This window comes from Pseudopipra pipra, chromosome 3, assembly GCF_036250125.1.
Source record: "Pseudopipra pipra isolate bDixPip1 chromosome 3, bDixPip1.hap1, whole genome shotgun sequence".
NCBI classification, from domain to species: Eukaryota; Metazoa; Chordata; class Aves; order Passeriformes; family Pipridae; genus Pseudopipra; species Pseudopipra pipra.
This window is the reverse complement of record NC_087551.1, coordinates 66,683,062-66,698,758: the sequence shown is the minus strand read 5'-3', so window position 1 is coordinate 66,698,758 and position 15,697 is coordinate 66,683,062. Positions and strand designations below refer to the sequence as shown.

Below are 15,697 nucleotides of genomic sequence, written 5' to 3'. Positions count from 1 at the left end.
GATGCTTCCTGTTTTCCATGTCAGTCCACACATCCCCCCATGTATTTCCATGTGCCTTTTCCTGTTGTCCTATGTTCTGCTGCAGCTGTTCCTCAGATGCTTCTCCACCAAGGAAAGGCTCCAAACCAAGCTGGCTCCTATACAGTGCCATGAAAACACACTTTGCAGGCACCTGCCCTCAGCCCTTGAGCAAGGAGGCAGCAGCACTTGTATTTCCAGGCATGTACTGTGAAGTAGCCTGCGTACCATTAACAATGCACATCCCCCTTTTGAAGCCTCTCCTGTGTCTTCACCTTGTCCTCCGTGTTTTTTTGTGTTGTGCAATTGAGACAAGAAAGCCAACAAGAAAGTAAGGTGTTTGGTCTATGACAGTACATAGTTAAATCATGTCTGTTGTGCTTTCATGTATGATTCAGTTACCCTCTCTTCAGAATTCAGTAGGGTTTGTCTGTAAAGCAGACAGCCAGAGAAACTGTCTGTACAGTACACTCAAATACTGCTTAGTTCATTAGTGTTTCCAACCCCCTTTCTACTGCTTTACAAGAGAAATGTGGCTAGATTTATTTTAGTTACCTATGTTCCAACAGAAGTAGAACTGAAATGGAGTATTTCAAAATACTTTTTTAAAAGGGGAAAGTGCACGAGACGTGATTATGTGGCCAGTATTTCTTTATATGTTTTTTATTTCTTTTACATTTTTCTTATTACATTTCTTTTCTCTTCCTTTTTTGTTCTCCTGTTGCAGGGGATGGATGTGGGCACACAGTGATGTATCAAGACAGTGGGACGCTGGCATCCAAGAACTATCCCGGTACATACCCAAACTACACACTTTGTGAAAAGAAAATCCAAGTGCCTCCAGGAAAACGCCTGATCTTGAAAATTGGAGACCTGGATATCGAATCACAGAAATGCGAGTCCAGCTACCTTACCATCCAGAGCTCTTCAACATTGCACGGTACGTAAAAGACAAGACAATGGTCAATGCATGAAATGGTGAAAGCGTGACTAAAAGGCCAGCTCAGCAAAATGCAAGAAATGTCAGCCTTTGTCCCCTCCTCCTCCTTTTCATATTCAAGTGTGTCCTTCTCTGTATGGGAGGCCATTGCCCCTCACACTGTGTGTAGTTCTGCCCAGGCCAAGGGTGCTGCCATGCTGTGCTGCAGAGGGGCTGCCAGGGACACAGGGGCATATGCCTGGCTCTGCCACATCCACCTCGAGGGCTCTGCCTTCAGACCTGCAGAGCTTCACTGTCACAGTTTTGGTACAGCAAGTTTGTGGATCTATAGCAGCCCTGTTCCCTTGCATAGGGAAAGAGCTTGCTCGTGAACCAGACAAAGATGAGAAATTGGAGCCAAATGATCCTGCGTGTCTCTATTTCTAGGCAGTTCATGGCGCAGGGAAGAGATAACCTTTATTATTGCTACCTATTAGCCACTGATAACCTTTGCTAATGTACAGGCTTTAATACATGTAGATATTAAATGCATGAAGCCAGACTGCACTGCTGTAAGAGATTTGCACAGGAAGATAAGTAAATAATCTGCTATAGCTGTGCACTTTAAACAATCATAACAATAGGATCCTCCCCCAGGGAGAACCTGAGGCCTTTCTCAAGTTGTTTTTCCCAATCAGATGTCACTGAAACTTTGATCTGCACTTTCTAAAAGAGTCAAACTGATTTTCAAGTCAATGTGCCCTTTTTCAGAAGTCTAATTTAAATCCAAGGCTGCAAGGAGATCCCCAATGTAGGAGTAAACTCAAGAATTGACAGTTCCTAAGATTTTGCCTGTTAGGAATGGGCTGTAGCCCATCAGTCAGCTGAAGCTGAATGTGCTGTACTGGATTTAACAAGCAGAATGGATTCAATGGGAAAATGTGATAAAGACGTGAGCTACACAGAGCCTCTGCAGGTTTTTCAGCTTATTGCTTGGCTCAGAAAAGTATGTGGTTCTCCAAGGATGAGATCTAACAGATATCTTAGTAGTAAGGAGGGTTGATTGCCTTTCATTCATCAGCATGATAGGCTTATCACTCATCTGGTAAGAGAAGATCAAGTGAAGTATTAAAACCTTGCTCTCAAAGGAAGGTAAAGGTAATTACTCTTCTCATGGGGGAGGTATTACATTTTGAAACAGCCTTCACTAAGAGTGGGCAGTGACATGCTGATATCTAAGCCTTGCATAGAGCTTGATTTGAGGCATAAGGAACATCTTTGTTCACATGTGCTGGGATTTTTTTTAAATGTTTTTTTATTTTTTTCTTCACTATGAGGGTGGTGAGGCACTGGAACAGATTGGCCAGAGAAGTTGTGGATGCCCCATCCCTGGAAGTGTTTAAACACAGGTTGGATGGGGCCCTGAACAACCAGATCTAGTGGAAAGTGTCCCTGCCCATGGTGGGGGCAGCTGGAATTAGATTAAGGTCCCTTACAACCCAAACTATTCCATGGTTCTATGATCCATTTCATAACTGTAAGTAATGAGTTGTATTTACCTGACACAGTCTGCCTGTACTTGGCAGTAAGAACTAGGTGGTTGATATTACATTAACATATCTGAATAATTTTTATTTATACTATCTTGGCATTTCTAATCAAAGTATCTTGGAAACAGGGATGAATCAATATATTGTTTTCTGAAGTGAAAAATGAATGTTGGATGTTTATTGAAATTTTGAGTCCTTACACATCAGCATGAAGACGTCTTCACATAGTTTATCCTGCAGTTTTTCATCCTGTAAGCACAGAATACCTGTGTATTATGCAATCAATTCCACATAATTAATTTTTTTAAGTATTCCCACACCCATTTTCAGACCTGATTGCTAATGTTACATGCATGTGGACTATAATTTGCATTCTCATAATGAACTGCACAATTAGCAGATTTTGCTTATATCTGATTAAACCAGTTTTATAGGTTAAACAGACATACCCTCTGTAATGTTTTTTTGTGGTCTGCAGCTCACTGTAGACTTTCCCACCAGCATACCTACGAAGTCTCTACATTCAGGTCAATCCATGCACAACAGTGTGGAAATAGTTCTGTGTTTTAAATAATACTGTGTTTTAAAAGACACAGTAATTCTTAGATGAGACTAGAGCTCCTCTAAGTAGTTTTTTTCAATAGTTTTGCCATAGCTCTGGCTTTTAATATGCATTTATGTCAGCAAAAGAAGCCCTGTGAGTAGACACTGCTACATCCATTCAGTCTGTTGTGTCATTTTAGACAGCTGTTTCTGAATCCAGATCTCCTCTTTGCAACTGTCTCCTCCTCATGAACATCTACAGGCAGGTCAACATCTTCCCTTTGGCCAAGGAGACACCTATCTTTGCCATCGAAATTATTTCATAGGAAGATAGAGCATTGAAAATATTTTGCAGTCATTGGAAACATCTGAGCAATTAAAAACTAATCTTTGCATTTTTCTGTATTTGACCTGGGTTTAAAAAAGAAAACCTAAAAAGCAAAGTAGGAAAGCTGGCAGTGTGAATATTGTTCATGTTTCAAATTAGCCAAGCAGTCTTTGCTCTGTATTTAGGAGGTTTGCAATTGCAAGACAATACGGTCCAAAGGGAAATATGTTTTAAATATCATGCTGATCTCTTCAACTCTACAGAAGACAACAGTGTGAATGTCAGTGTGAGTACAAACATCTGCTGAGGGGTGAATCTGAAGCTTAGAAAATTGGTCAGAGGCAAAACACTAGATTATGCGTGTAAATATAAAATTAGGGTAAAGAAGACTCAGATGACAAAGTATTGTTTTCCTTTCAGATTTCTTCCAGTCTTTACATTTAACTGTGATTCATTCATGATTATAACCATCTGCAGCGACTCATGCAATACAACAAAGAGTAACTCAATTTGTGTTTGGGGTATTTCTATTCTGTGCAATAAGGGGAAACTGTTAAATACAAATAAATGGATTAGTTGATTTATGTTAGCTGTAACATGGATGTCTTCACTTTTGTAAATTGGTGACTACAGATTAGACCACTTGCATGCAAATTTTATTCAAGTTCAGGACATTCCTTGATTTTTGTAGACTGATAGAAGAGTACAATTCATTCCTAGAAAAGCGTGTTGTTGTGTATGCTGATGTACTGAAGCCTCTCTGAGTCTCAACTGAGACACTAATGTGACACTACAGTTCTTCTCACCTTTGATGGACCTGTGAAGGCAACTATTGCATTTAGATTTCTCCAATATTGCAATTAAAAGATGGTAATTAAATACTCTTAATGAAGCTCTAAAACTGGAGACATAAAATGTCTGAACACCGTATTTCTGGGTTATTACTCTGCAAATTATTTTCTTCAGTGTTCACCATAGAAAAGAACCTGTAGCAAGCCTTTTCTTTCAAGCTGTTATCTTTGTATCCAGACTTAGATGTGAAAATATTAATCATCAGTCAGCAAAGGGAGCCTAACACCCATTTTGGTTGAACTGAGTCACCTTTGTCTGACAAACCTTTAAATATTAGCACAGTTTTGTCTCTAGGAGAAATAAATAGATGATCACATTCTGTTTCAAAGGCATAGCTTTTCACTGGATTAAAATATGGAGGGTTTTGTCCCACAAAAAGAATCTAGAATAAAAATAATTATGAGCATAATCTCACAGTGTACACAAGGTGAAGCCTTTACCGAAATGCTTTTCTTCTCGAGTTAATTGCATTATCTGAGCATATTAAAAATACTGAGCTCTGAAGTAGAGCTTCTGATTTTTTAATTAGTTAAAGGGATATGTGAAAACAAGATTAACCATGTCAGCCTTGTAGTTCTCAAGAACAAAATTTGCACTACTTAGGAAGGTGGAACATAAATGTTTGAAGAGTATGACAGGAACTGCTTTTAGTCAGCTTCTTTATATGTCTTTATCACAATTCTGTACCTCTTCTGACCCTTTTTCCTTGCCTTTTCTGTCTTTTTCCCCATCTAATGGCTTAATATTTTTTCCCTTAATTTTATGAGCTGATCATCAGCCCTGACTGGAGAGAAAGACTAAAGAAGAGATAAGTGCCTACTTACTTCTCCATTCACTTCCAGTCAGTAGGAGATTGATGTGTTCCTCTGGGGTGGATGTCAGAGCTGCTGAGTGACTAGTAATAATTTGGAGAGTTAGTGCAGTTGACTTGTTCTTGCATAATTTACAGCCAGTAACTAATGTGAAATAGTGAAATTACTGAAAATGCTTTCTCTTCCCCACACCCCGCCACTATGGGCTGTTAGACAAATTGAGCATTTACTGGTGTCTAATAGTTGCTGAGAGTGTGCACATGTGTGTGTGCAGGTGTGCAGGAGAACCAAGTGCCTTTGGATGCCTCCTACCTGTCATTATGACTTGAGGGGATTCATCAAACCAGTCTCTTCTTATTATGTATAGAAATAAATATCTTGCTTGAATAAAGGGTGTGTCCAGGTTTCTTTTTTGTCCCTCAAAGGAAACTTGTTATTATTGTATTGTTTCTGGTATTTCAGGAAACCCAGGGAAATGCCCAGACAAGTTCTTGCTGAAGATCAAGTCAAGCAGTTTCTTAACAGTCAAAACTCTTCTAACAGTTGGGTTTCGCCTCAGTGGTTGCTTGAGTATCCTGAGGTTTCAGATTTGGAAAGATCGATGCAATAAAGAATGTCTGTGTTTTGTTTTATCAAATGGACCGTTCTTTTAGCTGCATACAGTGTATTATGTATTATTCTCTGGTTCTTGTTAAACTACAGCTCTTCACTCACGATTCCTAGCTGTTGCTGTGGTTCTGTCTTTGGATTTGGCTAAAACCACAGCAATGTTAGAAGTGAGGGATCTCACTTGAAGTCAAGCAGTCAGATGTACAGCCTGTGCAGGTGGTCCAGACCCTCCATTTTTTAATTGTGATTACTTCTCCAGTCAAACGAGGATGCCTTTTTCTTTTCTTTATTGCAGTCTTTGGCAACCCTTTGGAAACACTAAATGAAAGTTATATTTGTTTTTCCTAAAACAAGAAATGTTTACCACTCAGCCTGGGGTCAGACTGTGTTGCACAGAGTTAAATGTTGAATAATCAGGCTGTCTCATCTTGACTACTCTGTCAACTCGTATCTACCGAGTATTAAACACCACTTTGCCTGAGTCCTGCAAAGAAGGACATAGAGCAGCACTTTTTCTCTCCTGGCACGTCCTTGTGGGGTCATGCTTGTTACCTCTGCACATGTGCATGTCATGGTTGGAGCAAAGAGGACCTCTCTTGGTCTGGAGGAGAGGAAGACTTACTGCTTATCAAGAGTTACTTCATACTGCTTATGAAGTATTTGTGTGAATGTAGGATGGAGATGAATTTTGAGAATGCAGGTGTTTTCATACAACAGATTCTTGCTGGTTTTGTGTGGTATTTGTGAAAGACTTGCACTCTGGATGAGGTTTTAGCTCTGAAGTGAAACAAGCATAATCTGTGTTCATCATAGCCCCTGTCCTTCCCGAGCTACTGAGGTAATGCCAAGTTGATTTATTTGAGAAAAGGCGACTGAATATAAGGATGACATTTTAAAACATTGTTTTCCCCAAACAAATGCATTAGGACATATTAAAACTGGAGAGGAATATCTATGGGATTGTTGCTGCACCTTACCTGACAACTGTGCCTTATTCTCTAAGTAAAGACTGAAAAAAAATGAAGAAGATTCTCTGTTGAACGGAGGATGTTATGATTTGATATCTAAACTGAGTTTCTTAAAGACCTCTGTGAACGTCAAACTGCAGATTTCAAGTGAAGTTTGGGAATTTGAAAGGAGAATGAGCATAGTGAACCAGACATTCAATAGCTAAAGAGGGAAATAATTGCTTCTAAAAGGAAGCAAAAGCCTTATAGAAGAGGCAGAAAGTATTAAGAACCACAGAAACAAACGGCATGTAGGCATTGCCAGCTGGTGTAAGAGTAGAGGGTCCTCTAAGCACAGTACTTCTTATGGGAAGTAGAAAAAATAAAGGAACATAATTCAACAAAGAAAGCTCATGAGCTGTGCCAGAGCCTGGTTGACAGGAGAAATAAACTAGACCTCATAAAACCAGACAATGCTGTAAAGATCATCAGATTTGCAAAACAACATTATTATGAAAAAGACAAAAGCAGTAGGCCTTTGCTAACATTTAAAAAATAAACAACACATAAAATAGTCTCTTCAGCCTCCAGAGAAGCAATCCAAAGGATATCCACGAGACAATTTATTGTGTATCTTGCAGGATGTTAATACTACTTGGAGACAGTGATTCCAAAATAAAAGTATTTAATTTAAGCCACCTAGACCATACCAGCAGATCAAATGTTCTGGAGGAAAGGCATTAAATGTTAGTTTAATTATAGAGAATATTAAATTAAATTAGGTATATTTGAAATCCTTAGACTCCTAATATCTCTCCTGCAGAATTATATTTTTATATATATATATACGTATATATATATATACATATATATATATAAAGAATCTGGAGCGAACAGACGGAACCACAGTTGGGTCAACTTGTTAATGAGACACGGAAAGAAGAAAAGGCCCTGGCATCTAGATGTAATAATACTGAAATATGGAAAACACCTACTCAGTTTCATCACATGTAACACATCTGTTTATTAAATCAAACTCTTTTCTTTGTTCTTAGTAAACAAACTCAATAATCCTGCCTAGTTACCCCATCAGAGCTCCAGCCAAGTGACTTTAACAGGAAACAGAGAGAGATCAGCATTCATGACTCGTTTTTCAAACTGAATATGCAAAACAACTTACCTCACAACTAACATTAGGAGATGAAAAACTGATAACGTGATCTGGCAGTTCTCAAAAGGGATCTTAAAAATTTTTGGCTAAGTTCCAGTTTTGGGAATTAGATATTTATCCAGAGTCAAGTCCAAATGCTGCAGCAAAAATTAACAGGGCCCTATAAGCAAGTTTCTCATTTTCATACCAGACACAAACCAAGGCTTTCTCCATCATCTCTCATCTCGACTATGGTTGTACTGTATTCATATAGACAGCTCATAAAAATCAATAAATCCTAGGTGGAATGGACAGACAACACAGGGAGCACATATGAATGTATGAGTTTTAGAAGTATTTTTGCCAAATACCTCAATTGTCTTAAAATGGAAAATACTGAGTAGTAAATAGAGTTTTCAGATGAAGTCTAATGTTTACAGATGCTGATTAGTTTTATACTTCTAATGCCTATAAATTCTCACAATATATGTATTCGAGGTAATGGGTAAGTCAATGGAGAGCAAATCTGCTAGGCATTACTGTGTATATAGAAAGTGCATCTAATTCAGGCACACCACAAGCTGAAATGCAGAGAGACCACAAGACTATGTTGTCTCTGGCTTTACAGCATGAAAGGAAATGGAGGATTGCTATATGGAAGTGCATAGGAAAGAGTCCATAAAAACAAAGATGTTATTTTTCTAAAGAAAATTAGGAAACAGATGAAAGCATAAAATTCTCTCATCAGTCAAAACTGAACCCAGAGAATTGTCTTGATCCTGAATCAGTTTTATTTTCTAAGCATTACTAGTTGTTCCCCTGGAGAATTTCTTGGAAGACCATCAATGTAAAATAAATTGATTCGGGGGGAAAATGAGAATTTGAGGTAAAAAAGCCACTCTGCAAAAACCTGGCAAAATGGAGTGAGGTGCTGCTAAACCAGAACCAATATTATTAGGTAAATCAAATCAGAAAGGTGCTTTTACACAGGTCATTTTAAACACAGTAAACAGCAAAAATAGTGGATTAACACCTTTTCCTGAAAAACAGACTGTACACGTCTACCTTTTCAGGGAGTAGAAAACCTCTAAGCCAACCTGGTGTCTGATCAGCTTCTCTAAGAACATCAATATAGGGGTGAGATAATGCTTACACTTTTTTTCTGAGCACTACCTCTCAGCACTTATTTCTGTATTTGATAACATGGAAATAAACTCTGCTAGACCTCAGGCAAGTCTGAGGACCTCACAGGATAGTGCTGACATGGTGTTACCTGATTTATTGAGAAAAAATATATTTAAATATTTTGCAAGCCTTCCTTAGTTTGCATCAAGAGAACAAGTTAATGTTTTAGAGTATTAATAAATCCCACACCTATTTTTTTCTTAAAAATCTTTGCAGAAAACTGATAAACTTTCAGAAAATAGTCCTTCCTTGAGTGCATAATCTTTCTTGTTTCTGTGTTCTCTAAGGAATTCATCATAGGCCCCCTTAATTTTGAGCTACCCATGGAAATATCTCAGTACACCAGAACTGCTCTTAGCAGAAAATACCATAGCCTGGATTTAAATCCAAAAAATACCATTTTTGGATTTATCACAAGTAAAAACTTGTCTTTAGACATCAAATGCTGGTTTCTTAAGCTGATTGTTTCTGAATTTCTGGCTTTCATTTGGATTATACAACTCTGTAAGTCTAGCCTATTTTATATTTTATTTTATTGGTTTTGCTCATGATGTGTGATTTGTTTGTATAATTATATGGAACGTATGTAGACTTGCTACTGGAGGAGACACTCATCCCTGATCCAGCTGATGTGTGGTTTTGTGAATCAGTCATCTAAATTATACCTACAGAGTAGATAGGTCAGTGCCAATTGCTGCGAGGGAGAAAGCCAAAGAGTACTTGTGAGAAAATATGTACAGACAGTCCTTCAGAGAAGAAAAGGACTAAAACTTTCTCAGGTGTTTGTTTTGAAGAACTGCAATGCCTCTCTGTCTTCTTCTCCTTTCTCTCTCTCTCTCTCTCAAAAAAAATATCTAAGTTAGCACTTTACTTCTCCCACTGCAATCTGACACAAAAGACCTTCTCAAAAAAATCACTTGTGCAGTTGTCTGGTATGACACGGTGTCAGATGCTGTCTTTTTGATAAGTTCATTTCCTAAGCAATTTGTTTAACCCTTTTTATAGACACTGTTTTCTCTGACTAAGTCGTGAGTCATTTTTCAACACATGAGTAGTCCAGGGAAATGTCATATTCCTCTCTTGTTTCTCTGCCTGCCTGGCTTCATCATGTGACTTTTATAAGCCAAAAGACAATAGTTCCTTCTTTTGTTTGTCCCATTCTGCTGACAGCTGGCTGTCGTTGGCTCCTGTCGGGCTACTCTATAGGCTGACCTTATAGCTGTAATAAGGCAAATGAAGTATTTGGGAAAGAGCTCTCCTTCTCCCCCCAACTCCAGGATATCAAGTAAAATGAAGAAGCTTCTAGGAGCCTGTTAGGAAGGGTATCACTCATCAAATTTGTGTCATGCTGTGAATGTAATTTCTTGTGTCTCAGAAGTCAGTTCCAAATTGCCCTAAAGTAGCCACAATCAACAAAATGAGGTTGTCTAGGAAAAATCAAACCGATCATTTTTCATCCCAAAGACTTACTTTAGGACACAAAAGCTGTCATTCACCTCAACAGAACAGATGGGCTGAAGGCTCGTAAAGGGGGTCGCTTGTATCTTTTTTTCTCTTGGGAAAAAAATCTGTTTCCCACCTCACAAAACCTCTTTGCAGTTTATATTGTAAATAGCCTCATAAATTCAGACAAGTGTACCCAAACTACTTGGGGTTTTCTGTATTATCTGTGCCTGAGGGTAGCCAGGGACAAGTGTTTGCACCAGGTATGGTGACAGAAGGCAAGCGCAGAGACTGTGGCAGTCTCAAAGGAATGCTCCCTTTGGGAACTGACTTCTGAAGAAGCAAATGTAATTACTAGGAGTCCTGGGCATGTCTGCTCTCACGAGAAAGGAGTGTCCCAAAGACTGTTCCAAGATACTGTAGTTGGTAGCTATAAAACCCTTATCTAATTCAATGTAAGCACAAGGCTCTTGTCTCCCTGTCCCGCTCCCTTCATCTTCCCCTTTCTCTACCTCTCCTTTTCCTTTAAAATTCTGGAGACTTGAACTGTGTAATTCCATGACCTGATGGTGTTTTTAAAAGGAAAAGATTAAGAAATGTTCCCAGTAAGGTGTTAAATGTCTTGTAGTACGATTTGTGGCACGAAGGTCCTTGAAAACCAGGTACTCTGTGATCCTAATCCTTCCTGACTGGCTGCTGAGCTACAGCAGCACGAGCTGTATGCATCTGGAAAGTTTATCTAGGGGACCCTGCCTAGAGCCCTTGGATTGCTTTTAAATGTTCTGTTATTTTCTCTAATGAATTACTGCTGATTGTAAGCATGCTATACTTCAAAGGTCAAAGGGCATTAATCATTCTCTTAAGGCTTATGTGATGAGAGACACATAATGGAATTTCTGCCATGGAGAGACAACTGGATCCTGGCCACTCCTTGTCAGGATAACTTTATAGCTCATACCCATAAAGGACTGAAGCCAAAAACCTTTTGTCAACATTTGGATTGTTACTGAAAGAGAATGGATGTGTTATGAAACTCTTTGCTAATCATGAGAATATTCCAGTCTAATTATGTCATCTAAACTTTTGAAATCTTCTTTGTTCTGCCATAGGGCCGTATTGTGGTAATGTGATGCCTGTCCCCAAAGAAATCATTCTGGATAGCAATGAGGCAACTATTCACTTTGAGAGTGGATCCCATGTGTCAGGACGAGGTTTTCTGTTGTCCTATGCCAGTAGTGATCATCCAGGTAAAGTGAAATCCAAAAGTAGTAGAGGATTAGTGGCATAGTCCCCCCTATTTCATTATTTTCTTTACACACATAGACTTTAGCCCAAATGTTTGATCCTAAATATTTCCAGATTATCATCAACCAAGGTATTTTTAATAGCATGTATGCAAGGAATAGTTGTAGCATTAACCAGATATAATGGCTGTTAGACCACCTGCAATAAAGGCCCAGTGAAAGAGAAAATTAATACATTCTCCTTGAAGCTCCACTGTTTTCTGGGCTCCAGCATCCACCTTACTGTGGTAAGCAGTAGCACGGGGTGAGCACGGGGTAGGACAGATTATTATTTTCCTTCCTACATTTAATGTTCTGGAGGTCTGTTCAACTTTGATGAAGGTGTAAAACAGAAGAGGAGTAAAAGAGAGAGTTGAAAAGAATGAGGGAGAACCATATCTGTTGCTTCCAGTCTAACAAAATTGCTTAAATATTATACAGAGGGGTCTTTAAATGTAATTACACATTTAACCAAATATTTGTCTCTATTTCTACATCCTACAATGGGAATTGACATTTGTAAACTTTCCACAGATCTAATCACCTGTTTGGAACGGGCAAACCACTATACAAAGGCTGAATTCAGGTAAAGAGGGTTTGTAGCTCTCTGCATTCTGGCTTGCTTTGCTGTATCTGTCATCTGGTCCAGTCATTAGAAAATGTTAGAAAACAGTCTTGGTTTTCTGGAGAAGTGAATTTTTTTGAGTTCCAATGCTGTAATGGTCCAAGGCTCTGTTATGAGAAGCAGTAGTGCAGAATGGAAGTCTGCAGCCCAGAAAAATGATGGAATGGAGTTGCAGAGCTCTCAGCAATACTCATTAGGGCTTACATATATGTGGTATATATAAAAACAGTTTCCACTTTGAAATTCAAAATAGCTTTAAATTCCAGTGCTCCCTCTGAGAGCAGATCACATCCCAGCTGATATAAGATTATCTGAGGACAAGCTATAATTTCTTGATTCCTTGAACTTTGTGATAGGATTTGAAGTGGTAATAAATTGTGCTCTTCTGGCTGCTGTCTGAGTGTGCATATAGGCTTCTTATCTGGTCTGCACTGAAAACTCACATGGTAGCATTTCTAGAACAAGAGAATTAGACAGAAATAAGTGCCCTTGCAAAACTGCTTTTCTGTTTCTTTGTGTGCTACTGTGTCCAGTCCACCTATAAACTTGAGGGCCCATTTATTTATCCCTTAGACTCACTAACAGACCACCAGCCAGAAATTGCTGCTAAAATAATTATTGGTTTGAAGGTATTTCTTTTGTATGAGTTTATTTGTGTGTATCATCACTGCGGTTCATGTTTTAAACAAGCCTTTCTCCTCTCACTACAGCAGATACTGTCCTGCTGGCTGCAGAGACATAGCAGGTGACATTTCTGGGAATATTGGAGAAGGATACAGAGATGTAAGTACACAGAATAATGAGGAGAAATTCATAAAGATGAAAGAAACATGAATAGAACCACTCAGTTTAAACTTTTGCTGCTTGACTTTTGTCAGTAATTATTCCCAACTGTGTTAAATAGACCCTTTATTATCAGTATATAAGTAAGCTATCAGTATATAAGCACACAGAGACACTTGTCAAACAGACAAATCAATTGTGTGAGAACAAAGTCCACTAATTGTCAAATACACCTACTGACTTGTGGTTTCTGGCTTTCTGGAAAAACCCTGCATAGGGTTTGTCCCTCTTGAGGCAGTGTTCATCCATGTACCAAATATTTCTGTGATTTTAGTTTTTACTTTTCTGGTGTCCACATGTGAAAAAAATACATTTCAGTAACACATGGTTTTTCTTTAGGATTATGCCTGCAGTATCCTAGCAATCTCCTCTGAGATGAAATAAATATTACACACTGCCTAATCACATCCCACTGATAACTACCAACCTCTTGGGTTGTTCTAACTGCTTGTTCTTTAAAGCGAAGAATTTGCCCAAGTGCTTGCATTTATCCACAGTTCATATCACACAGAGCTCTGCCCTCTCTGTGCCACTCACCATGGACTGTCCTCCTGTCACGCCTGTGAAATCTCAAAGAGTAAGCTTAATCATATCCCTGAAGTAAAATCCCACCCTATCACAACTATAACAGTTGCTGTGTTTCCAAAAAGTCAGTGTTGATGTTTAACCTGTTCATCCAGTTACTCAAGCTTGCCGGCTCCAGCCTGGAAAGTGGCAGAGCTGAAGAAACAAAGAAATGCCACATTACATTCTCATTAGCTGGAGTTATTCTGCCCTTGGGTTGGATGATTAGGACAGAAAAGCAGCACACGGCATGACCTCATGCAGATCTTATCTGCACTGAGGAATTTGTGAAAGACATTTTCCCTTCACCATTAAGAAGGATTTAGCTTATCTGATGGGAAGAACCTGCAGGGCTCCCCTGGAGACCTGCTGCCTTTGAGCCCCTGCTCCCCGCCAGCCCTCCCTGGAGGGAACAGCCCAGCAGCCCAGATTTTCCAGTAGCACAGCCCAAGCAGGGCCTCTGTGAACCAGACCAATTTCTGCCTGCAGCCACATAGTCAGCACAGAAGTTGTCCTGCCTGTATTTTTCAGCGCTATCCCACCTCAGACACTGGTAAATGGGCTATACTTAAAACCCAGCAGCAGCTAGTCAACACATAGCTAAATCTCCTAATGTACGCCATGACTCAAGTCCTAAGGTGCAGTAATAGGTAGGTCTACCTTCAGGCACGAATAGCAAGCAATTACTGATTTATCTTCCCAAGGAAATCCCGCCTTGCCTTTGACTTTGTTTTCCTGAGGAGTGACAATCTTACAGCACCTTCTCAGAAGCAGATTATTTGATCTTTCATTTAAAAAAAACCCAAAAGACATTACTTTGGGAAATGTATATCTCTCAAAGATTGCTGTTCTTCCTTCCTGCCCTGCCTCGTATTTCTCTTGAGCTTTACCTGGATTTTATGAGCTGTAACACCTGTATACTAGTGGCTCGGAAGGGAAAGCATTTGCAGTTTGTCAGATTGATCTTCTGAGTTTTGGCTTCTGCCTTTCAGACCTCACTGTTGTGCAAATCTGCGATACATGCGGGCGTGATCACGGACGAGCTGGGTGGGCAGATCAGCGTCACGCAGCAGAAGGGCATCAGCCGCTACGAAGGCGCCGTCGCCAATGGCATCCCCTCACAAGAGTGAGTACCACTGGTGGAGCTCCCACTGGGGGCAAATCCCGGGGTACAGTGCACTGTCCACATCAGCAGAAGCAGCTGGGGACACCATTTTGGGGAGGAAAGGATGTTAGGTGTGGGTCTAGAGGCTTTTGGGCTTAGCTTCTATAGCTTTATTAGAATGGTGTTGGCATTGGAGATAGGAAAATATTCAAAGTTTTCAGTGGCTCTATACCATGTAGTGAAGTATTTTCTTCTTTTTTTCCTTCTATTCTTTCCAACACATATCTACAAATTACTTTGTTAGCAGATACAAGAGAATATGATGTTCTGCAATGAACACCTTTAATCGATGTGCTAATAAATCATGGTAAATTCATGTTAAAGTTTGAAAAAAGCTAGGAAGACTGAATAAATAAAAAGTGCCATTGAGCCATAGGGGATTTAATGAACAACTTCTTAAACACTGTGCTATTGACATGTTCAGAGTTTTTCTCTTTTAGAATATTTAAAGCAAGGGTGTTATATTTCCTGCTTATCTTCTCACTTTTAATTGTACTGTTGTTGAAGTAGAAATAAATCCTCTAATCTCTATCCAGCACAGTAAGCCCTTCCAGCAACTGCTTCTGTCATTCCTCTTGGTTTATAGTTTTTAATTTTCAAATGTTATCTGGATTTTACATGAGGCTTTTTTTTTAAGTAGGAAGGGAAATTTCCATCCCACAGCTATGAGAGCTAAGAGAATATGTGTTTTTTATACTATTTTCCTGTTTTCTCCATGATTTCTCACACCCTCCTGACAATTTTACAATCATAGTTTCATTCATTAAAAAAAAAAAAAAGGCATTCATTTGCTCTGTTGCTGTGCTTAAACTTCAGCACAGATTGAAATGCTTTATATATAATGGAACTGAAGTATACAAA

General features: G+C 39.1%; 1 protein-coding gene across 2 annotated transcripts in view; it reads left to right on the top strand.

The window, feature by feature from the left end:
• The window catches only part of DCBLD1 (discoidin, CUB and LCCL domain containing 1), a 48,783-nt gene that overhangs the window by 15,135 nt on the left and 17,951 nt on the right, over window positions 1-15,697 (top strand). For both annotated transcript variants that reach the window (XM_064649687.1, XM_064649688.1), the window contains exons 2-6: window positions 746-958; window positions 11,466-11,603; window positions 12,174-12,225; window positions 12,975-13,047; window positions 14,664-14,797. In XM_064649687.1, the coding sequence (XP_064505757.1) occupies window positions 746-958; window positions 11,466-11,603; window positions 12,174-12,225; window positions 12,975-13,047; window positions 14,664-14,797 (610 nt within the window). The remainder of the gene's footprint in view (window positions 1-745; window positions 959-11,465; window positions 11,604-12,173; window positions 12,226-12,974; window positions 13,048-14,663; window positions 14,798-15,697) is intronic.